Genomic DNA, 25,096 nt, shown 5'->3' with positions numbered 1-25,096 from the left:
TTGCCTCACTTCCCACCCCCAGGAAATAAATGAGAGTTACCTGAGTTGGGAGGGTACAAAGCACAGCAGAGGGGAGTACCAGCTGTAGGTGATGAGAGTGAGAACAAACCCAGATTTGGACACCATGGAGAGATTAGCACAGGATGAAGAGATTGTATAGCATCATCATCGAGCGAAATAGAAGGTCATTGGAACCCCATGTTAATGAACACAGGTTATGTGTTTATTGCAATGAAGATGTTAAGTCCCCAGATTGAGAGGCTACTGACCACAGTTGCATGCTACTTGATACTCCTGCATGCATATTGTCTATGGATGATCCTGCAGGTTGAAGCTTCCTTATTTCCTGAGATTCTCCTCAGTGCACTCAAACTTTTCACTATGGTGCACATCTACTTCATTGATGGCCCAGCACAGAATTACCAGATGGAGTGATTGTTGCTCAGTGGTTCAGAGGTTATTGGGAGAGAATAGCCCTAGAATGGATCTGCACATTGCAAGTCCACACTTAATTCCCACCCAACTTTTTGAGTCCAGGATACCTTCTCTGGTTGTTTACTGAGAAGACAGAGTGCAACGGGGAGCAATTTAAAATTTCCATATTCTCTTCACCAAAGGGCTTCATTTTAGGACCATGAGCCTCTGTTAAAAAGTAGAGCCATTCAGGGGCCGGCTCTGTGGCTGAGTGGTTAAGTTAGTGTGCTCCACCGTGGCAGACAAGGGTTCCACTGGTTGGAATCCTGGGCGAGGACATAGCACTGCTCATCAAGCCATGCTGAGGTGGTGTCCCACATGCCACAACTAGAAGGACCCACAACTAAAAATACACAATTTTGTACCAGGGGGCTTTGGGGAGAAAAAGGAAAAATAAAATCTTAAAAAAAAAAAAAAAGTAGAGCCACTTAATATGCAGATCTTTTTGGTTGTATATGACAATTCAGGTCTTTATTTCCTTGTAAGAAGTTACTTCATCCAGAACTGGAGGACTGGGCGTTCCAGTAAATGAGAAGATGTGAATGTCCCTGTAGATTCCTTTTGCAATAATTGCAGAGCACAGATATTAGCTAGCTAGTGACAGCCTCAGTCATTGTAACAATGGGGTGACAGGATAGCAAAGGTCAAAGGGAAAATTTAGAAGATCAACATCCTCAATATTCTGGTGATGAGCACGGAGATATGGATGTGTACATACAGAGAAACACATACACAAACATATACTGGACGTATTCACCTTGGAATTGCTTATCTCAAAAGGTCATCCAAAGATGAGGAAGTTGGGAATTCCTGGGGACAAGCAGGGATGAGAGCAGATACCACTTGACCAATCAGTGCACTCCTTGGTTTTTTTTTAAACTCTGAACTTTGTTGGGGGAAGAGTTTTGAATAAAAATATCAAAACACATGGGGGTTCCCAACACGTCCTGAATGAACTTCCATTGCAGAAATAATTCCCCTCCTATCTCACTGAAGGTGGAGAACAGGCTTTCCCCATAATCCTGTGAACTTTCACTTCACTGCAAAATTAAGGCTGACCAGGGTACAGAAAATATCTACACCTATCTTAAGAAATTCCACAATTGTACATCTCACTCTTACTGTATCATTGTGAATAATAACTTTTTAAAGTTGGGTAAAGAGAGCCCAAATTGAAATTCGATTCTGTAACACAGAATTAATGCAGAAAAAAAGAAATGAAAGAAAGACCATGAGGCTAAGTAGAAACACTTATTTAAAATAAGCTAAAATTTAAAACAATTATAATCCTTTAAGTTACTGTATTTCGTTAAAAAAGTCAAGGATAATAATGTTGAAAGTAAACTAATATGAGTTCTTAAAATCATTCATTACAGTTACAGTGAGAAGGTGGCAAAAATGATAGACACCATGTTGGATTATTGATTATGTACTGGAAATGCTGGAAGTTACTGAAAACATTCATTTCTTTAATTTTTATAATATTGCATTCAGTAAAGTTCATATTTTTTTACAACTAAGAAACAGAATCCTATAGATTTTAGTTTACTTGATAACGGCCATTATGTAGTAACACCAGAATTATGATAAAATTCTAACTGTGATACAAACACACCCACACATACGCTTATGTATCACAGGCAGAGCTGGAGTAGTCTTGACAGCAATACACTGGTATCTGGGACCTGAAAAACGAGACTTCGGTGAAAAGAATCCTAGTGTCCCTGAAAACACAAACCTGTTTCATGAGACACTGACAGAGCCCATAATTTTCAGCAATTAATATAGCAAGTATTAATTATTAAGATAGACACACAAGTGCTTTATACTTAATGACATTTATCTACTCACAATGACCTAAGTATGGTGCAGTTCTTATATCAAGATTATTCTAAGAAAATAAACACAGGACTTAAGTATATCATTTAAGTTTACACTGCTAGTATATGGAGAGACAGGACTTGAACTCAGACACTCTGGACATAAAACTTCCACTCTTAGTACATAGTATTTATTATATTTTCTCCTTATGTCCTTGATGAACAAGGGGCACCGTGGGTAAACCAACACATCACTACGGACTCATTCTTTTGCAGATAACTCATATGCAAGGTCTTTGATAATGTCAAAATTGTTGAAAAGCTTTCCCACATCTTCTCAATCAGTGGTAGAGGAAGTTAAGCAGTCAAATTTGTCAGAGGTATTACTCAATACTTATTTTTCTTTAGGAGGCATCAGTCATTTTTCCTTGAGAGTATTAAAATGAGTTAAAACTATCTCCTAGTGCCAACATGATATTGGGAAAAATAAGATACAATGCAAACTGTACATCCTATTGGTGAAGGAGGCACGTTCAAATGGACAAAAGGAAGGCAGTGAGGAAAAGATGATGAGAACAGAGCAAATAAGATGAATGTCTTAGATGCACCCAAACCAAGAGGCACTACAACCTGAGTGACATTGTAAGAAGGTTCAAGAGCTTGGCAAGCACACAGTCATGGGGGCACCACATGTCATACAATTGAAATATGGGAAAACTTCCTGAGAAAAATGACATGAAGAGAATTTATAGATGAGAAACCCGTAGTTTGTGACATTGAAAAATGAGACAGTGCCAGCCTTATAGTCTAGGAAAATTCCAACACGAAGGGGAGGAACAGTCAGGGAAAGGGTTAAGATCAAGGGATCTGAGGAGGAAGAGTTCTCAAAAGCATTATATTCAGAGTGATTCCGTAACCCTATAACCCAGTAACCATGTTTAGGTTGATATCTAGTGTAACTATTTTGATAATTTTTACCTTGTTTAGATGAAACCTTCAAGTTGAATCCAGAATATATTCTACTGTATACCCCCAGGATCCAGGCAGTTTTCCCTGACACATCTACCTCCCAGTAATGTTTCCCTGAATTGATAACCAGGGAGCCCAGAAAACCACAATCATCATCATTTCCGTTCTCATATGTATTTTCCGTTGGTGTCACTTGAAAACCATAAGGATCATAATTGTAACCCCAATGCGCTTGTATGTTTGGTTTCACTTGTCCCCGGTACGCAGAAATGGAAACAGTTGATTTAGACTTGACAGGATCCAGTGTCATGTGAACTGTAGAAAAATTACAAAGTTGAGTTAGACATATGATGTAGCTTTATCATACGTCATAAATGTATGACACTGTGAGAGGGATCTTGAAAATAACTTGAGTGGGAATTGGGAAGAACTTTGTTTTCTCCTTGGGGAGATATATAACACTGCAGAAACATAATATATATGTCTGTGTTAGAGGGGAAATGTGGCTGTTAAACATGAGATCTACTAGAAAATGCACAGTCTGAAAATGAAGAGAACAGGGTAGCATGATGATACTGTGAATTCTACTTACCCCAGTAGCGCCGCATGTCTGTGAGCTCTGAAATTACAAAAATCAGTAATATTAAATATAAGGAAAGGATTCAGCACTGAAAACTATCTCCTCTCCACGTTAAGGGAAGGATTGAGGACTATGTTAAGATAGTGAACTGATGAATGAGAGGATGAACCAAACACTTGGCCACTCTCCATTAAATTTGACCATATAATCAGCACATGATATCCATCCTTGTTTGTCTCTTCTATCCACACCTAGAAATTGTACCGTCTTCCCCATTTATCCCTGCTGTCACAAGATTCCCACAGCCACCCACTTGCTCTAGCATTCCTCACCATTAAACACTCTCAAGATTCCTCTTGGATCAGGAGCTCGGAACACTCTCCTTTGTTTCATAGGAAGAGGTTTTGGCTTCCTCAGAGTCAAGGTCTCACTCCTAGGGATGACAAAAGTTGACACACACATCTCTGACATTTTGTCCCTCTAAAACCATTGACTTCCTATCTTTTTACCCACTGATTCACTTGAACCTTCTTTCCTGAGGGTCTGAGAAAGGAGATAGTAGAGTACCGACCTGGGAAGCAGAAAAAATGTGTTATGTGCACCTTCTCATTTACTCTCTGTGTGACCTTGGGAAGATCTTGACCTCTCAGGAACAGATTCTTCCTTTCAAATAATATCATTAACCTCTCCCTCCCTACTTCCTAGAAATGATATGAAATGATATGAATGAATAGATCTAACAGACAAAAAAAAATATTGTTACTTAAAAAAGATTAATGTGTGGAAAAGCAACTGCATGGATGTGGCTTCCCAAGGACATGCCCAGAAAATGAGGTTGCAGAACATGGTTACTGGGTGCTTGAAACGTATCAAGTGGGGGAATGCTGTCTAGAGACGAAGATCTTCATGGTCTGCTCCCTAGTATGGAGGCCCTTGGAATGGCATCTGAGATTTCAGGTTCTCAGGGAACAATTACAAACACTTGGAAACCAAACTAAATGAACATCAAACTAATAGTGGTCTAAATTTCATATGTCTGGAAAGAGCCTGATGCTGCCATGTAGGTGTGCAAATTTACACACGAGGATGATGCCTTTCCATCTGGCTTCCAAAGTATGGGACCAAGACAGATCAATTGTTTGCACCCGGGCCAAAAGATTCTTTGAGATTCAAATCTGTTTTTGGAAATCTAAACAGAACCATATAGAAGGATTTGGTCTCTTTAATTCCAAGGGCAGAATTTTAAATATAAAAGAGGTGTCTCCTATTCTAGGTGCTTGGAAAATAGGGAAGACAGGAGTTTCTCAGGAGAGGTCAAGTGTCTAGGAAATATGGGAACCTGAGTGAGATACATACATGCAAGGTGAAAAATTTAGAAAGTCACAGGGGTCTCATACTGCAATACCTTCTCCGTAACACTACTACTGACCCAAACTCTGCAACTTCTCACCACCTAAATTCCCTACCACAGGATCTGGTACATTCTCAGTAGTTAGAGAACACTCAAGCCATGATTTACGAACAGAAATTTACAATAAAACTCCACCCAAATTTTCTTTCCCTGAGCATTATGTAATCCTATTTGAACATCAGATAATTCTAATGGTTTTAAACCTCTCTTCACAGCAAGAAAGGACCATCTCTGGTCTCCCTCACATACCTTTTCATGATGCCACTCACATCCTAGGGAGAAAAGAGGAAACATGAGTCAAGAAGTGATACACTCTCCCCACTTACAAATCTTCATCACATCTCCACCAACACTTGATGTGGTGGGAATAGAGATGGTCCCAATGTGAGGGCCAAAAAGTGAAGAAAACACCCAGAGCAATCATTCCTGAAGGCTCTTGAGAGGCTGTCACATTTCCTTAAAGTTAGAATCTGGTTTTACCCTGGTGGAAGTGCAGCATGAGGTTTCCAGATTCTGGAGATGAGACATATTTATGAGGAAAGCAAGAGATCCATAATTTTCTTCCTAAATGCATAAGGCTCCTCATGAGATGATTTGAATAATCCATCGTTTTTCCATTTATTCAATGGAAATGTAAAGTGATATAATTGTCAAGTGTTATGCAGGGTTTTGAGGATCAACGATGATATATATTATGATAAATAATCATAATATTCCTCAAGAAGTTTGCATGGATTTTGCTGAGGGGACAAGAAAACAAATGTATTACTGCAGGCATTTCTCAAATGACTCTTTTCTCATTTTATACACGATCTAAAAGTGACCTCATCTACTCCCTTCAATTCAACACACACATGTGCAGTTGATTCCCAACTGTTTATTCTTACTCAATTTTGCCTCTGAAATGCGGGTTAATATAGTCAGTAGAAAAAAGCCACAGGAGACAGTGACTTAGGATATCTAATAGGTAACTTTCTATTCATCAGCCAAATTGTCTCCTCTCTTATACGTCATTGTCCATAATGTTACTAATATACACTTGGTCACTGTGGTAAAAACTACAATATTTACCCTGCACATCAGTCTCCACCAAGCTGGTTTAATACACATCCTTAGGAGTTCTAGCCATCTAATCTTCCTTATTATCACAGATATTTTTGTCTGTTTTTGTTGTTTGTTTGCTGAGGAAGATTAACTCTGAATTAACATCTGTGCCAATTTCCTCTATTTTCTATGTGGGTTGCTGCCACAGCATGCTGATGAGTGGTATAGGTCCATGCCCAGGGTCCAATCCCACAAATCTGGGCTGCCGATGCAGTGTGCACCAAACTTAACTACTCGGCTACAGGGCCAGCCACACAGATATTGCTTTATTTATTTGAACAGATATGTACCAATGTATTTGGTCTCTTTTACCTAAGGCTTACTTCCTCTATGTCATCAAAAACTAGGCCAAGGTCTGGGTCTACACATGCCATGAAAATGGTTTTGGTCTCTGTGTTAGGGTTTTTTTGTTGTAATATGACAAAAGCCAAATAAAACTAGATGAACTAGAGAAAGGGATTTTGGGGGGCAGTTATAGATTTAGACAAAGTTAATTTTGAAGCTCAAATGTCGTCATCAGGATCTAGTCTATGTCTTTCTCTAAGCTCTATTTATTCTCTTTATATTGACTTTATTTTCAGTTCATGAAGGAAATATTCATCTCTGATATAAACGTCAGAAGAAAAGATACCTTCTCTTCCCAGTTATCGCAAAAAACTCTGAGATCTGCATGGCATTTTCTGAGCTGGATCAGGTACCCATACTAACAGCATCACTGCATTGTTGCTAGAAGGCAATTAAGCTGTGTGGGAGGCAAATTCCTATGTTTTACTGCAACTAAGTTTGTTTTACTCTGAAGTATGTCATGATAGGATAGGATGCATATTATAAGCACCAAAGCAAACACTAGGAAAATACCAAAAAAATGCACAAAGGAAACAAGTTAAGGAGAGAGGGAAGAATAAAATCTGGAGACACATAGAAAGCAAATAGCAAACTCCAGACTTTAAACACAACAGTATCAATAATTGCATTAAATATCCTGGTCTGAATACTCCAATGAAAAGGCAGAGGTTGTAGGACTGGATCAAAAGCAAGATTCAATTATTGCTATCTGCAAGAGACATATTTTGGATTCAAAGACAGGAATAAGGGAAAATGTAAAAATATAGTAAAATATATACCATAAAGTAGTAACCATAAAATTGCTTGTGTGTATATTAAATTAGACTAAATAGACTTTAAGAAAGTAAATATTATGAGACAATGAGAAGGGAATTTCATAATGATAAAAGGTCAAGTGCATCAAGAAGACATAACAATAATAAATGTGCATACACCGAACAACAGAGCTTCAAAATACACAAAATGAAATAGAAAAGAAAAACAGACAATTAAATAATAACAGATAGAGATTTCAATACTTCTCCTTCTCAATACCTAAGAGAATTGCTTGTATAAAAACTATGAAAAATTAGAAGACACAGACTATAGTCTCAACCAACTTACTGGAATTGACATCTTTCAAACTATTTCACGCAATGAAGGCAGAATATACATTCTCTCAAATTCACATAGAAAAAATTCTACATACAATATTTTAAGTCATAAAAAAGCTCTATATGGGCTGGCCCAGTGGCATAGTGGTTAAGTTCACGTGCTCTGCTTCAGCAGTCCTGGGGTTCACAAGTTTGGATTCCGGGCATGAACCTACAGACAACTCATCAAGCCATGCTGTAGTGGCGTTCCACATACAAACAACAGAGGAATATTGGCACAGATGCTAGCTCAAAGCCAATCTTCCTCACTAACAACAACAATAAAATAGTTCAATATATTTAAAAGATTGAAGTAATAAAATATATGTTCTCTGATTTCTGAGGAATTAAATTTGAAATCCACAGTAGAAGAAAAATTAAGAAATCACTAAATATTTTCTAAACAAAACACTTTCAAGCGTCCCAAGGGTTAACAGAAAAACAACAAAGTTGAACTGAGTGAAAATAAAAACTAAATAATCAAAATGTATAAAATACAACTAGAGCACTGCGTTTATAGTTAAACACTATATCAAAAAAGACAGTTTCAAATCACTGATCTAAGATCCACTTTAAAAAAAAACAGAAAAGGAACAGCAAACTAAACCCAACACACACACACAGGCATACCTTCATATATACACACAAACACACAATGAAGAGATTAAAGATGGGAGCAGAAATAAATGCTATCTAAAGGTTAAAAAAATAGATAAAAAATCATGAAATAATAAAGTTTGTTCTTGAAAAACATCAACAAAATTGAGCAAACATTACTAAACTCACCACAAAAATAAAAGTGAAAAACAAATCACCAAAATCAGGAATAAAAGAGGGAACATTATGGTGAGTGCTGTTGAAATCAGAAGGTTTATAAAGGATTATTATGATTAACTATATTAATACAAAGCAGACAACTTAGACAGAATGGAAAAAGTCTTACAGAGATATGAGTTACCAAAACCTGACTCAAGAACTGTAAAAAATCTAAATAAACTTAATGTATAGAAAAATCATATTTTACAGCTTTCCAAAAAGACAAGCCCAAGGGAGATAGCTTACCTGGTGACTTCTATTGAATATTTAAAGATAAATAAGGTCCGTTCTTCACAATTTTTTTCAAAAAATAAAGAAAAAGTGGGAGAAACTCAACTCATTCTATGAGAGAAAAAACAAAACTCCTGGAATCCGAAGTGCATTTGTTCATCTGCAACTAAGCTGGCTCATAAAGAGGCACCTAAAAAATGCCTCATATAGACCACAGATAATAGGGGCCTATGGAATATCACTGGAAAAGAAGTATCTTCTTTCAAATGAAAAATGTTTGCACTGCACCTGATAAATTAATAAAAATTATGTTTTTCCCTGTTATTCAAGCATTCAATTACTCCTATAACTTCTAAAATACAAACAGGGAAGGGATACTGAAGGGCCCAAGGAACCTTCATGACATCACCAGAAAGAACACAACAATAGAGAGGAGAAGGAAACTAGGCTTCATTCTTCCCAGATGTCAGAGGCCAGGGCTTCTTCCCAATTCTTACCTGCAGCATCTCCAGTGTTGACCCCTGCAACCGACGTTCCACATCTGAGATGAGAGTTGTCATCAACTGCCTCTGCTCCACCAGCTCCTTCTCAGACTTAGCCAGGTTCTGTAGAATAGTTCCCTCCTCACTCGTCAGCTTTTGCAGCTCCTTCTTCTCCTCAGAGTCCAGGATGCCTCTCATTTGGTTAAACTCAGCCTGGACACTTTGTCTCTCGTTTTGTATTTGATTCTTCAGAAATGAGAAAGAGAGAAATATACTCAGGCTCTTAGGTAAAGATTGGGAGCCAAAAAAAGAAATATTTTCTTTGGGAAATTTTCACAAGGAAGTGACTTAGAAGCAGGGGAGCAATGCTCGAAGAAGCTGATTTTCCTAATATTTTTTCTTCAGCATATTCCAAAATAATGCTCACAAATCTGCGTTATTGAGGTCAACTCTGAGCCAAAGTGGATACCTGGGTGTGGCTGAGTTTTCACACAGCTGTCCAGGAAAGTCAAACCTCCTTGCATTACTCCTGACTCCCACCCCTAGACTCTGCCCAAAGTTGAACACTGAGGACAGAACCAAGAGCCATTGCCAAAAGTCATCCCCCAGAAGAGTCAAAGGCTCAAAACCATGACAGGAAAGAAACAGAATTCACTCGCCATCCTGATTGGAGAGTCCATCTAAGTAAATACCTCCCTCCTGGTATCCATGTCCATTAGGGACATGTTCACTTTTCAACCCCCAACCCTGTCACAGAAAGGATAAAGAGGACTAATCAAATGAATTTTGGACATATCATCTGTCAGGAAACAAAGTGGAAGGGAGTGTCTTGGGAGTGACACCCAAGGTCCTGCCCAGATTTCACTCTAACTCCCTCAGGAAGTGTCTCCTCTTACCTTCCAGGAAGTTCTCTTTTCTCTGATGTCAGCTTCCAACTCCTCAGCTTCCCGCTGCGCCGCCCTTAGCCTCTGCAGAGTTTCCTGAAGCTTCTTCTGTAAGAGAGGAACCAAAGCAGAGTCAAGCACTGGGCTTTCTCAGCATAAAATCATAGGATAAATGGGGAAGAAATCAGGCTGTTCCCCAGAGAGACTAGAGTTTACAGGAACTGTGAGAACAGCTGTTTAGAATCTATGACTTGGAAGAAAACCTGAGGTGGTGAATGTGTTCTTTAAGACTCAGGTGGTGGAAGTCAGCATTCCCTTTCCAAGAGAAGATTGATTCTCTTTGTCCTAGAAGAAGAAACTTGACCCTAAGGGAAGGAAAGAACTTATATCTCAATCCACCCAGTTCCTCTGTTAACCGTCCTATCAAAGGGATAATGAGAGCTATTCTTGGGCACCGAATCTCCACCTACTAGCACAAGGTACAAATATATCTACTTCTGGTTAAGAGTCTGTATTGTAGGCTTATCCTTTTGTAATTGGAAGGAATGCACAGAAATGGCTTTCAGGCCTCAGAAGGTGAGTTTAGGAAGAAAAGACATCACAGGCCTCAGGGCTATAGTGACAAGGTCATTAAAGTGGAATACAAAGTGTGGAGATTTCTCATGAAGTATCACTCTCTGCCCTCTCTTTTCTCCATTCTGGTCTCTTACCTGATATTCCTGGGCAACCTCGTCCATGAGAAATGTTTGGTGACGACGGTGCTCCTGAGACCGCTCACAAAGCCAGCAAATGACCTTCCCATCCTTCTTACAGAAGAGCCGGAGTTTCTCTTCATGGTGCACACAGAGATCTCTCTTCTGCCCCTCTTCTGGGCTCAACTTGACCTCCTTGAGCCTCTCCACTATGTTGGCCACATGCCGATTAGGCCGCATGTTAACAGGTTGGTAAGTGATTCTGCACACGGGGCAGCTGCCCTCTCCTCCTTGGTCGATCTTGGACTCTTTGTTCTTTGCAGTGATGCAGGCTTGGCAGAAGCTGTGGCCACATTCTAGGCTCAGGGGTTCTGTCAGGAGCTCCAGGCAGATGGGGCAGGTCACCTCCTCCTTTATGTTCACCAGGATTCCTGAAGCCATCACAGATGCTCCCCTGTCCTATTTGACTGACTTCTGAGGCTCCTCTACTCACAGATCTCTGCATGATTGGGAATGTGGAAAGGGACAAAAATACAAAGTTAAGAATAAAATGATACCAGCTGTATAGAAACCAAGGACAAGCCAAGACCAAAATATTGAAGGACAAAAAGAAAAGGTAGAGAAACAAAGAAGCTTGTTGACCTGGTAAAAAGGACTTTTTATAGTAATTTCAAACACTTTACTCCTATTCAAACCATAGGAGAAATTCCCTCCTTATCTGTGCAATGATTGGTATTTTCCTTTACTTTCACTGAATGAAAGGATGATCTGAAGACTTTTCTACCAAGATCCTTGTGTGACACACCATCTATCCCGCTTGTTCTTTCCCAGGCCAAAAGCACATCCTCAACGGTAAGAGCCCCAAACCACTTATGCCTCTGGGGTTTCACACTTGCTGTCTTCTCTCAGCATGGAATGCTGCCCCTGATATCAGTATGACTCTCACTTATCCTTAAGTGAACTCTCTCTAGACCTGTTCTCATATCTGAAAAACTTGCTCTAACTTATTTATAATGTAACCATTGCCATCACTTGCTATACATTTGTGATTTTTCATATAATCATATGACAATGTATATGTGTACATGAGAAGATCAAACCCTTTATCAGATGTGTAAATAGAGATAATGAGTGACTCACAAAGGTTACTTATCTTCAATTCACAGAGTTGGAATGAACCTAATCTTTGGGGTCCTACTTCAGAGGTCTGGCTCCTCCTACTCCACAGAGTTTTTCAAACTCGAACAAAGGAAACTTCACGGATTCAATTAAAACCCAGAATGGGGCCTGTGGAAGTGAAGAAATGCAGACTAGTTTGGAGTTTCTGGGGAGCCTTGTGTTTATAAATGGAGAGATTTTCAACTTGACCTGGAAATATGCCAAGGACATTGATAAGAACCTAAATGTGTGTGTGGATGTGGATAGTAGAGAGGGAGATGGTATGGATATCCTCAAAGGGTCACACATGTTGTACCTGCAACAATAAAAACACAGGTGAAATGAATTTGAATCTTCAGAAAGAAGGCTCAAAATCTTTGTCAACATAAATCAACAAATTATCATTGATGATGAATTATGTTAGCATATTTAGCTCTGCACTTGGGGTGTGAAATGTTAGATCGATCCAAAGTGGAAGTGAGGAGATCAGTTAGCAGGCATGCACATTGAGGGACAAGGTGATGAAGGGAATGAAGAGTACCAAATGAGTGAGAGACAAGATAAGGTAGAAGGATAGGACTGCGACTTATTTGGATATGTGGGAACAAAGGGTTTCCATCAGGTTCAAGTTCTTTCTTCTTATAAAGATGATATTGGCTTACACTTCTCCTAGTAAGTTTTTTTTATTTCTTTCTTTCTAGGAAACCTACTGGGTTACAATAAAGTGGAAGTTCAGCTGCCTTGATGGTATAAATGGCTCAGTGTATAAAGTGATTTGTGCTGGGAAGACCTTAAGTATATGGCCCGATGTATAAAATAATTTCTACTAGGAAGACTTTATATAGACCTTAAAAGCCAGTGGTAAGCACAGACTTCATTTTTCACAAGTGAATGTGACTCTTATAATCAAATATGTCTCTTTTAGGGCTCTGGAAGCTATGCTCATGGGCTGTCACAAGGTAATCAGTGCTTTGTAGTCCTAGGCTTATCTAACCTAGTTTTACAGACATTCACCTAGTTTGGCTTCTTATAAAGCTGAGATGACAGAGATAAAGCACTTCCTGTACCACTCTAATATCCATCACTGAGAACTCACCAGAGGCAGCCATGTAGGCATGCTGTGACTGCTGTCCGGTATCCCCCAGGTAATCTATGTGAACCTGGCAATTTATGTATTATTAGGTCACATAGATGGAAATGGTCATCCAGATTGCAAACTGCTGCTGCTAATCAGTCAGAGGGGGGATCACAGAATGGCAGCACTGTTATGCTTATTCTCTGCCCTGCGCTCAATATGGCCCTGTGGCCACCGTCTAGGATTAGGAATTCTGTCAGGAGCTCCAGGCAAATGGAGCTATGAGGCAATAAACAATGAAGAGGAGATCTCAGTAGATATTAACATCTTGATAGTTTCCAAAGTTTGACGGTAAAAGAAAACTCTCCCGCATGAGACAACCAATAAATTTTCCCTTTGCTATGCACAAGGGAGGGAAAAGCTATAAAGGCTGCATGGAGACAAAGTTAGACATTCTGAACGTATCTACTTGTGCAACACACATCATACATGAAGGGAACCTGATAAAGAATGAGGCTGAAGGTGAAGTAGAAGTATAATACAGCTAATAGTACAGATACTGAAAATAGTTCAAAGGTCTTATGCGGTTAGACCCTGGCTGCAGAGACCATGGCTTAGATCAGAATTAGATGAATAGCAAGATCAGAGATAGTTATCACACCAGGGGTAGATATTACATGATAATGCCTACACCTGTTTATGACTCAAGCTGTGTTGCAAACATGGGGGGCAGGCCTAAAATTATTTCTCATCCTGTTCAAGATCTAACCAATGCATCAAGAGCCTATAGTGCAGGAAGGAGCAGAGCATGCTCTCCACAGTGGGATTAGAAAATTATTTTCATAATGGGCTACAAGGAGCTAACGTCAAGGCAGCTGCCACAATGGACACAGAAGGGCAATGTGCAGAGGAGCTAGAGTCCTCTCCCTTGGAAGATGACCCCACCTCTACCTAAGCAGTGTCCCAAGGGCTCAACAGCAATCAGGGAGATAGATATGGGAACATGAGTGGTGTCTGACTGATAGAACTCCCAGGTCGGTTGGCTGATATAGGTGTCAGGTGATTGTACCTTACACATCAGTCTTCTGACATCTGAGCTCATTAGAATACAAACTCAAAATGTTCCACAGACGCCAGCTAAGAACAAGTGAAAAAAGACATTAACTATGTAAAATTCCAAACAATAAGGATATGGACAGAATTTCCTTGTTTTGTCACTGAAACTAAAAACTGTTTCTGTAACCATGATGAAACTGCAAATTACTGATGTTAAATGGAAAGAGTCACTTTTCCTAAATGAAATGTAAAGATAAAACTGCTATGTTTTATTTGCCAAGTAGTCATCTAATACTGGTCAATATAAACTTGTAATCCCAACAAATTAAACATTGGAGCAGAAAAGTAACAAATCAATCCTAAATTCCCATGATAACTGGCATGACAAAGGTGTACTGTACAAGATCAGAAGACAGTTGCCTGACACTGACTTATGGCTGATGCGGGGCCAAGAATGTGCAGAAGAGGTGACAATCTCCAAAGTCAACTTGGATAAATTAAGATTGGGTCACATGATGGGAAGTCAGAGGGAGAAAAGGGATTTGACTGGTGTCCTCCGTATGCCTGAGAAAGATGGGTGTAGATGTATCTTCTTCAGGAGGTGAAAGTGAACACAGAGACTTCCACACTCTAACTTCCTTCCCTCATGGGTCTCAGGATCTTGTTGTCATACTACTTCTTCTGACATCTTCTTATATCATTAACATCAATCAAGTAACTCCTTTTGTTTATTAAAGTTGGAAAAGATACTACTTCTGGACATTTTACCTACATTTTCCTCTTGCTCCTGATCTCTCATCTGAGTTTTGTTTCTTTGTGACACATGTGGCTCATGGAGAAGGATGAGCAAGGTTAGTGATTTTTAAAGGAACTGCACCAATTTCCTGTGTCTGGACAAGTGAATCCATGCCAGGTGTCACTCTGTCATGGTTCCTACGCACAGACAGGCCTAGCTGAGAATTTATCTATAGAGTCATGCAGAAATACTAGATTGCTCCACTGATAGACATTAAACTGCTAGGATGCAAAGATCCCTCTGCCTGCTCCTGTTGTTGGGGGAAGGGACTTTCTGCTTCTGGTAAAGCCAGGAGTCTGCCTCTCCTTAGCAAGGTACAATTCAAAACTATAGATCAGGGAGGAGACAGAGATAAATTCAGCTTGGAGAAATAACAGTCTCTCCATGAAACAAAGAAAGTTTTTCACTTTTACAAATTCCCCTTCTTCCTTTTTTTTGTTTTTGGTGAGGAAGATAGGCCTTGAGCCAACATCTGTTGCCAACCCTCCTCTTTTTGCTTGAGGAAGAGTGTCACTGAGCTAACATCTGTGCCAATCTTCCTCTACTTTATGTGGGATGCCACCACAGCGTGGCTTGAGGAGCTGTGCTAGGTCCACACCCAGGATCCCAAACTGCAAACGCCAGGCTGATAAAGTGGAGTGGGTGAACTTACCCACTATGTAACTGGGCGGGCCCCAAATTTCCCTTCTTTTAAGGGCACATTTATCCCAGACTGTACTTCAGTCAGCACTTTCAGCAGGAAGCCTGTGACCTGGATCTTCATCCTGCTTCAGAACAGCTCCCTGTACGTAAATTAAACTCACCCAAGCAAATTTAGATTTTTACTCTGAACTCACCCCAACTCTGCCTTCTACAAACTACTCAACAAACCTTCAGACACCAATGGAGAAGTTCTGATTCCTCGGAGGTGAGTGAAGGCAGGCCACCGGCAGACACGGTCAGGATTCACTCGGCAAACCAGGGTCCTGATCTTCAGGAAGAGAGCCCAAGGAGCCAAGCGAAAATGAAAGTTAAATTCTTAGCAGAGTGCACTTAAAAGGAGAAGAGAAGCTATGGACCAATGAGAGGCCTCCATACAGGGCCCTTGGGAAATGACAAGGTTTGTGCCTGAGCCAAATGAGTCCATGAGTGCTTTCTCATTCCTCTCTCAGTTCTAGTCCGCGAAGCTCTTCAAGGTAATTCTATCTTTGGAGCACTAGGCTTACTTAGGCAATCGAATTTCACACACACACACCTGCTCTTACAAATGAGCTGTCATGAGAGGGGAATACACTACCTCCTTTGCTACAGAGCAGACAATTATTGGCCAAGTAGCCCATTATTTCTATTTCTCTTACCTTTAAGTAAGTTGGTAAAGAGTTGGAAATAAAAATGCCAAAAGACACGGGGACACCAGCCTGTACTTCAGGAACACTCGGTGCTGCAGCATCTGCCCTGCTGTCCCACTGCAGGAGAACAGGCTTTCCTTCATTCCTGAGGACTGCTGTAGCCTTTCAGCTCACTTGAAAGAGTGTGGCTGACCAGGAAAGGGAAACATTGACCTTGACCATTGCTGACAGAGCCCATGACCAAAGTTCTGACCCTTCCTCTATCACTGTAGTAATAATGGGAATCAGCAACCTGAGAATGAAGATTGATCTTGGTAAATACAGAAAAGGTTCTCCATTGATAGAAAATTACTGTGGAAGTAGAAAAGAATATCAAATCAACTTGTACCTAGTATAGTCATTTAGATTAAAGAGGCTGTTCCAGTAATTAAGATAAAAACAGGCTAAGTAACTTTGAAAATGATAAAACCTTTTCTAGTGAAGAAAAGTTTATTATGTGCACAAAACAGTATTGTTAACTAAAGTCATGTACCATATAACAACGTTTCAGTCAATGATTAACCAAACATATGATGGTGGTCCCATAAGATTACTACCATAGAGCCTAGGTGTGTAGTAGGTTACTATCTAGGTTTGTGTAAGTGCACTGTATATTCACACAATGACAAAAGCATCTAATGATGTATTTTTAGAAATTATGCCTGGCCTGAAGCTATGGACAACCGTATAGGCAGAATGTTGTAGAGTAGATCCCTAAGACTTATTTATCTTGCTAACTGAAACTTTAAATCTATTGAACAGCAAACTGATAAAAACTTATGTTAATCTCGTGTTAAATGTCCTTACCACAATTAAAAAAATACAGTTTGACTGATAGCAGACTATTATATAGCAAAGTGAAAAAGAATCTTTACAGAAAAAAATTAGAATTATGTACTCAGATAATTATCTGTAAGTTCAAATAGAGATATTTGAAGATTAAAACAAATATTTATTATGCAAAAATATGAAATTAAGAAATAATCTGTGATTCTTTAATCAGGCTAGTCTGTTTCAAAGCTCAGCAAAGGTAGTAATGTATAAAGAGGTTTAATTTCTTCTTAACATTAATTATTGCAATTCACAGAAAAAGTTTAATCAACACTAATCTGGATCAGTGCTTATGTGCTAGGAATGAGGAGGCTACTACAAACATTCTATTTCCTGTCATCTGAGATTTTCCTATGATGCCCCCAGCAACTTCTGCAGATCTGGATCCCCTGCATTCTTCCTCCTACCCTACATCATAGGGAATCTGGTTTCTATATTTCTTTGGGGGAGTATACTACAGCAAGGGCACGTGTACTTGAGGAACCCAGATCTAGTTCTAATCCTGCCTTGTCCACTCTTTAACTGTGGGACCATGGGAAATATCTCATAAGTTTATCTATTCTTTCAACTACCTGATAGGAATCCCTTCTTCACTTGACAATTATGAGGTTAACTGTGATAATGATATCCTATGTGTATATATATATATATATATATATTTATATAGACAATCATATATATATACTTATGTATGTGTGTGTGCATGAGTGTGTATACCATTCCCAGACCAAGTATTTTCTATTTTATTCCACTGGGTCAGGTTATTACACTTCTATATCTTGATGTGGGTGCTGGGCAGCAGGCTTCCCTAGTTTATAACGCATATCCTCTAAGAAAATGTGTAGCTTTGCTATCCTGGGTAAGTCTATCCCTCATGCTCATTTGAAGCTGGTTAAAAAAGAGAAGAAAAGTGCATAAGATTTTCTACATGGTGTATACTCATGTGTTGTACCACAGGGAAACAGACTAAACATCAGAAGCCTGTCCCTTATAAAAGTAGCTGTCCCTAGATATGGCTCCTTCTGCTGGACAGATTTTGGGAAGCCCCTGATCTAGCAGTTTTCAGACCTGTTTCCAATGAAATGCCTTAAAAACCATCCCAGCCTTGGTGTAAAAAGTTCTATAGAAGAAGACTGGAACTGGAGTGGTCTTGACCGTGGAGTACAGAAACTTGAGAAATGAGACTTCAGTAGTATCAACTATGGTTCCTCTGAAGGACACAAGTCTGTGGCAGGGGATATTGACACAGCGTGTACTTTTCAGTAATCATCAGAGAAAGTATTTATTATACCGTGCAGGACACTTAAATAGCTTCCTTACATTGAGAGGCACTGAGTTTTACACAAGGATCTAAGAGTTAAATATAGTTATGAATCCCAATTTGTATTTTAGGAAAAAGGAACCCTGAATTTATTCATCATTATACATCTTGTAAAACAAGAGACAGGATAATCTTCACTCTGCATACTTATATTGTTTACATTTTCCTTTCCTTGACTCCCTGATGAATCCCATGTATCCTGGGCACCTTATGGACATACAGTCAAAGACTCCTTAGTTGGTGATGATGGGTGGAGGGTGTTTATGGACTGTTGCAGATAACAAGGATGGAGGCAGACAGGCTTTGCCATGTCTCTTCAGATCAGTGATAAAGGGAAATATGGAGAAATGGCAGAGCCAACATATTATATCAATACTGTACCATCTTAAGGGAGTAGACATCTTTCTTTGAGACTATACAAAAGGATAAATGGTAAATAAGCATCTCTCCTAACTCAAAACAGACACTCTTACATCCCAAGGATGTGTAAAAGTTCTCTAGTAAAGAACGGAGACACGAAAGAAGATATGGTGGAAATTGTGGAGCTGAGTTCAGGTGTAGAGATGAAACCCGGGGCAAGGGGCACTACAAGAAGCAAATGAGAGAAGATGAAGTTTCAGAAGCTGTGTTTGAACCAAGTGACAGGAGCTGGAAAGTTCCAAGTATTGAAATAATAGATAAGCAATCTGATAAAAGTGACATTTAGAGGACTAGATGAGTGACCCATGGTTTGTGACATGGAAAAATTAAACAATGTCTAGGGAACCGGCCTGGTGGCATAGTGCTTGTGTTGGCATTCTCCACTTCTGTGGTGCGAGGTTCACTGACTCGGATCTGGGGTGCAGATCTGTGCATTCCTTGTTAGGCCATGCTGTGGCATGCATCTTACATGTAAGGTGGAAGCAGATGAAAACAGATGTTGGCTCAGGGCCAATCTTCCTCATTAAAGAGGAAGATTGCTGGCAGATGTTAGCTCAGGGCAAATCTTCCTCAAAACAAAAAAAAAATCATGAGACAATTTCTGCTTCATAGTCTGGGAAAACCCTAACCTGATGGGGAAGAACAGCTATGGAACTAGTCAAGACCTTGAGGTCTGAGGTGGAAGAGTCCACAAAGGCATTGTACCCAAATTAAATCTGTAACCCTATAACCCAGTAGCCATATAGAGTCTGTATCTGGATTAAACATTTGTCTAATTTACATTTGGGTCAAAACCAAACCGAGAGATCTAATATCTACTGAGGTTTCTTGCTTTATGGTATACCCTCACGACGCAGGCAATCTTCCTAGACACATCTGCTTTCCAGCAATATTTCCCCGAGGAGAAACACTAGCAGTCCAAGATGTCAAATGCAGAAATATCACATGGATATATATTCCTCAATGTAAAAGTGTGCACAACTCTGACTTGTCTGATCCACAGATAGGACAATACTTCAAAGAGCATTGACTGGATTTAGCATCACATTGGCTGCAGGAAAAATTACAGGGTCAGGTGAGGGATGGAAAATGGGTATGTCTTTTGACATTGGGAGGATGACCGCTGGGAGCTGAGTAGGAGGAACTAGTGTTCAGGGGTCAGAGATGAGTAGGACACTTAAGGATTGTTGTATTATGTATGTTTGGAGAAGAATGCATGAAGCTAAGATCATGAGGCCTATTAGTAACCACAACTTCTGAAAAGGGATCGGAACATGGAGATTTGAAGACCTAAATTTATTCTTATCTCAGTAGCATTGGCCCTCTGTCAGCTCTGAAAAGACAAAACTTGCAATGATGTTGTCAGAACCAAAGGAGTAAACACTGATACCTATCCTCTTTCTAGAGGGGGTCCAGGGAAGTGGAGCCCTGTGAGGCTATGAACTTGAAAATGAGAAGACGAAGCAGAAACCTGGACATTCTCTACTACATCTGATCACATCTTCAGCACAGGGTGGCTCTCTTTCTTCTCAGTCCGACTTCTTTTTCACCCGCTTCTAGAAACAACATCCACTCCTCCATATTTCACTCTTACACTACAAGAATCCCACACCCACACCATTCCCCTGGCTCTTATCACCTTTAAGAACTTGCAACATCCCAGTCAGATCTGGAACTCGGAATGCATGCTTCAGTGTCTTGGAAACCATTTTTGGCTCTTTCAAGGTTCAGGTCTCACTCCTGGAGAGGACAAAAACATCGATCATTGCACACTTCCAAACTTCTATGTCTCCAAGACCACTGCCTCCCTCACCTATCACTTCATTGATGCACTTAAATCCTCTTCATGGAGGATCTTTAAGGGGGAAGAAGGGAGAGCCCTGGCACTGTACCGAGTAGAAATCTACTCTTGTCTACCTTTCCATTCACCCTCTGTGTGATCTTGGGAACATCTTCACCTCAAAGAAACTCCAGGCTATTCCTTCTAAAATGGAAAAGTTAACCCCATACTCTCTACCTTTTAAAAATAGTATAAAATTAGATCAAATAATGGTACCTTTAAAAGGTATCTGATGCCTCTAACTAAAGTATTTGATACATGGAGAAATCACTGCCCTCTCAGTGGCTTGACTAGGGTGAGGCCAGACATGTGAGGTCCCAGGAAGATGGTCAGTAGAGCAGCTTCAGAACCTGGCTATTGGGGAGTTAATGTTATCATGTGTGGGACTCCACTGTTGAAACTCTGAAGGGTCTCCAAAGACTGTTATCCCAGTATGAATGCCCAGAGATTCCCATCTGAGGGCACATTCTCAAAGGACACGTTACATTCATTTGGAAAAGTGGAAGTTATGATGACTCAATTAATAGTGGTCTGAATTTCACATTTTTGGGAAGTCTTTGATACTGCCAGATAGGTAGTCAACTTTTACATAAGAAAACTATTTTTCCTACAAGATGCTAAAGTACGTGAGCAAGAAGAGATTAATATCAGCACCAAGTCAAAATCCGCTAATCCCAGACACTTGAGTCTAATTTTTGGAAATCCAAAAAAAACCCTCCAAAAATCTGATTTTTTCTATTCTCAGGAAGAAAAGTGAATATAAAGGAGCTATCCTTGTGAATAATTTGGGGCCCTGGGATAGAAAGAGGACAGGTTGTTCCCTGTGATAAGACATGTACCTAAGAAATATGGAAACAAGAGCTGAGGCAGAGACTGAGGTTTGGCTAAGACGAGTGAAGTTACGGAGTTCTGATACAGCAGCATTTCATTTCTTATGCTTCTATTGACCCTAATTCTGTGACTCTGAGCTCCCACCACCCGAATTCCCTACCATTGACAACTCTTGTCTGTGCTCAGCAATTTGAAACAATGTAATACTCAAATTTCCCAGCTCTGTGATTTTTTAAAAAATTCTGATTGATCTCATAACACTCCTGGCTACAATTGTGTCTTCACACAAAACTGACAGTACCCGGTCTCACACACATACCTTCTTATGATGTTAATCACATGCTTGGGAGAAGAAGGAAAAGGTATCAAGTATAGAATTGCTAGATTTACAAAATAAAAATTGATAAATTTTAATTTTGGATACATAACATTTTTTTTTTCAGTATAAGCATGCACCCTGCAATACTTAAGATAGCCTTCTACTAAGAAATGGTGTGTTGTTTATCTGAAATTCAAATTTAAGTACTCATGTCATATATTTTGTGGCAACTCTCTAAGGAGTGATAAGCCCTCCTACCCAACAAAGTTTTACCCACCTTCCTCCTAACACCCCCAGGACCCTTTGATTTGATGTGAATAAATAGATGGTCAGAATATGGGCGTGAAAATATAGACATAAGACCCAGATCAACAATCCTTGAGTATTGCTGAGAGGATGTGTTTAACTGAGGCCAATGGAAGGAGTGTTCATGGATTTTCACAAGGTAATCAGTTCTTTGTAGCAATAGGTTTATCTAATGTATGGTAGTTTTACATGCATTCACCTAGTTTGGCTTCTTATAAAGCTGAAATGACAGGGATAAGTGTTTCCTGTACCACTGTAGATCTATCACTGAGAACTCACCAGAGTCAGCCATGCTGGCATGCTGTGTCTCCTTTCCAGTATTCCCCTGCTAAGCTACATGAACCTGGCAGTTTATGTCTTATTACGTCTTATATTTGGAAATGACCATCCAGATTGCAAACTGCTGCTCGTGGTCAGTCAGACGGGGGATCAAAGAATGGTAGCAGCGTGATGCTTATTCTCTGCCCTGGACTCAATATGGCTTTGTGGTCACAGTCTAGTATGAAGAGTTCTTTCTGGAGCTCCAGGCAAGTGGGGCTATGAGGCAATAAAAACAAAAGGGAGGATTTCAATACATGTTAATGTCTTGGTATTTTCCAAAGTTTGAGGGTAAAAGAAAGATCTCCAGCATGAGATAACAAATAAATTTTACCTTTGCTCTGACAGGGAGTGAAAAACTATAAAGGCTGCATGGAGATGAATTTAGACCTTCTAAAGATGTTTTGTGCCATGTTCCTCATATATGAGGGAACCTGGTAAAAATGAGGCTGAAGGTGAAGTAGAACTATAATCCAGCTAATTGTACAGATACTGAAAATAGTCCCAAGGTCATATGCAGTTAGCCCCTGGCTGCAGAGACCATGGCCCAGAACAGGTTCTGATGAATAGCAAGATCAGAGGTAGATTTTATACCAGAGGTAGACATTACATGATAATACCTACTTCTCTTTATGAGTCAAGCTGTGACACAAACCGGGGGGTGGGGACTAAAATTATTTCTCATCCTGTTCAAGATCTAACCAATGCATCAAGACTTTCTGATCCAGGTAAGAGCAGGGTATACTTTCTGCCATAGGATTAGAAAATTATTTTGATACTTGGGGTCTAAGGAGCTTATGTCAAAATAGCTGCTGCCAGACTGGACACAGAAGGGCAGGGGCAGAAGAGACAGAGTCCTCTCACAGGGAGAATGACCCCACCTCTACCTAAGCAGTGTCCCAAGGGCTCCACAGCAATCAGGGAGATAGATATGGGAACATGAGTGGTGTCTGCCTCATAGAACTCCCAGGTCAGTTGGCTGACATAGGTGTCAGGTGATTGCACCTCACACACTGGTTTTCTGACATATGAGCTTAAAATCTTCCACAGATGCCAGCTAAGAACAAGTAAAAAGAGACATTAAAGACATTAACCATGTAAAAGTCTAAACAATAAGGATATGGACAGAACTTTCTTAGTTTGTCACTGAAAAGAAAAATGGTTTCTTTAAGCATGATGAAGCCACAAATTACTGATGTTAAATGGAAGGAGTCACTTTTCCTAAATAAAATGGGAAGCAAAATTATGCTATGTTTTATTTGCCAGGTAGTCATCTAATACTATTTAATAGAAACTCCTTATAATCGTAGAAAACACTGAAGGAGAAAAGTAAAAACTCAATTCTAAATTCCTGAGATAACTGGCATGACAGAGGCATACTGTAAGAGCTCAGAAGTCAGGTGCCTGACACTAACTTATGGCTGAGCGGAGGGCAAGAATATGTAGCAGAGTAGATAATCTCCAAAGTCAACTTTGATAACGTAAGATTGGGTCACATGAGAGGAAGTCAGAGTGAGAAAAGAGATTTGACTGGTGTCCTGCATATGCCTGAGTAAGGTGGGTACAGCTGTACACTCTATAGCAAGGGAGAGTACATACAGAGGATTCCTTACTCTAACTTCCTTCCCTCATGGGTCTCAAGATCTTGTTAGCATACTTCTTCTTCTGAACCCTGTTTATATCATTAACGTCAATCACGCTACTCATTTTGTTATTAAAGTTAGAAAAGTTACCTCTACTGGACATTCTTCCTACACGCTCCTCTTGCTCCTGATCTCTCATCTGAATTTGGTGTCTTAGTGGCACATATGGCCGATAGAGAAGGATGAGAAAGTTTAGTAATATTTTAAGGAACTTCACCAATTTCCTGTGTCTAGACAAGTGAAGAGGTGCTAGGTGTAACTCGTCATGGTTCCTATGCACAGACAGACCTAAGTGATGAGAATTTATCTACAGAGTCATGCAGAAATACTAGATTGTTCCACTGATAGGCATTAAACCACTAGTATGCAAAGATCCCTTTGCCTGTGCTCCTGTTGTTGGGGGAAGGGACTTTCTACCTCTGGTAAAGCCAGGAGTCTGGCTGTGCTTAGCAAGGGACACTTCCAAAGTCTAGAACGAGGAGGAGACAGAGATAAACTGAGCTTGGAGAAATAACAGTCTCTCCATGAAAGAAACAAAGAATTTCTCTTCTCCAAACCTCCCTTCTTTTAAGAATACCCCTCCCCCAGATTGCACTTCAGTCAGCACTCTCAGCAGGAAACCTGTGAGCTGGGCCTTTTTCCGCCTTCAGAACAGCTTCCTGAACACAAGTTAAACTCACTCAAGCAAATTCAGTTCTTTCCTCTGAAGTCTCACAATCTCCATCCTCTACAAACTAGTCAACTCACCTTCATACACCAACGGAGCAGCCCTGTCTCCTTGGAGATTTGAAGGCAGGCCGGTAGCAGATGTGGTCAGGATTCACCCAAAAAACCAAGGGCCTGATCTTCACAAAGTGATCCAGGGGAGGCAAGT

General features: G+C 40.0%; 1 protein-coding gene and 1 pseudogene across 7 annotated transcripts; both read right to left on the bottom strand.

The window, feature by feature from the left end:
- Positions 1-916: 916 nt before the first annotated feature.
- Positions 917-25,096, bottom strand: LOC100054534 (E3 ubiquitin-protein ligase TRIM22). 7 transcript variants are annotated; one of them, XM_070273318.1, is made up of 10 exons: positions 24,970-25,096; positions 20,605-20,705; positions 12,082-12,228; positions 10,960-11,440; positions 10,262-10,357; positions 9,381-9,611; positions 5,504-5,526; positions 4,176-4,276; positions 3,856-3,882; positions 917-3,578 (listed from the first exon to the last, which is right to left on the bottom strand). In XM_070273318.1, the coding sequence occupies exons 4-10, from the start codon at positions 11,380-11,382 to the stop codon at positions 2,947-2,949; spliced, it is 1,533 nt and encodes a 510-aa protein (XP_070129419.1). In that variant the 5' UTR covers positions 11,383-11,440; positions 12,082-12,228; positions 20,605-20,705; positions 24,970-25,096; the 3' UTR covers positions 917-2,946. The 7 variants fall into 7 exon arrangements, with proteins under 7 accessions (XP_070129419.1, XP_023501628.1, XP_070129418.1 ...); XM_023645860.2 differs by lacking the exon at positions 12,082-12,228 and adding an exon at positions 15,897-15,996 and having other exon boundaries at positions 24,970-25,095; XM_070273317.1 differs by lacking the exons at positions 12,082-12,228; positions 24,970-25,096 and adding exons at positions 15,897-15,996; positions 22,541-22,679.
- LOC138925041 (E3 ubiquitin-protein ligase TRIM22-like) lies at positions 19,415-20,208 on the bottom strand (annotated as a pseudogene).

Source organism: Equus caballus, chromosome 7 (assembly GCF_041296265.1).
Source record: "Equus caballus isolate H_3958 breed thoroughbred chromosome 7, TB-T2T, whole genome shotgun sequence".
In the NCBI taxonomy this organism is placed as follows: domain Eukaryota; kingdom Metazoa; phylum Chordata; class Mammalia; order Perissodactyla; family Equidae; genus Equus; species Equus caballus.
This window is presented reverse-complemented; position numbering and strand designations above follow the sequence as displayed.

Bases quoted from the DNA above. Each gene is read 5' to 3' on its own strand.
- LOC100054534 (XM_070273318.1), bottom strand. From the start codon at position 11,382: ATGGCTTCAGGAATCCTGGTGAACATAAAGGAGGAGGTGACCTGCCCC. The intron at 5,527-9,380 runs GTAAGAATTGGG...TTTTCTCCCTAG, and splicing joins CAACACTGGAGATGCTGCAG to GATGTGAGTGGCATCATGAA. The intron at 3,579-3,855 runs GTAAGTAGAATT...ATTTTTCTACAG, and splicing joins AGACATGCGGCGCTACTGGG to TTCACATGACACTGGATCCT.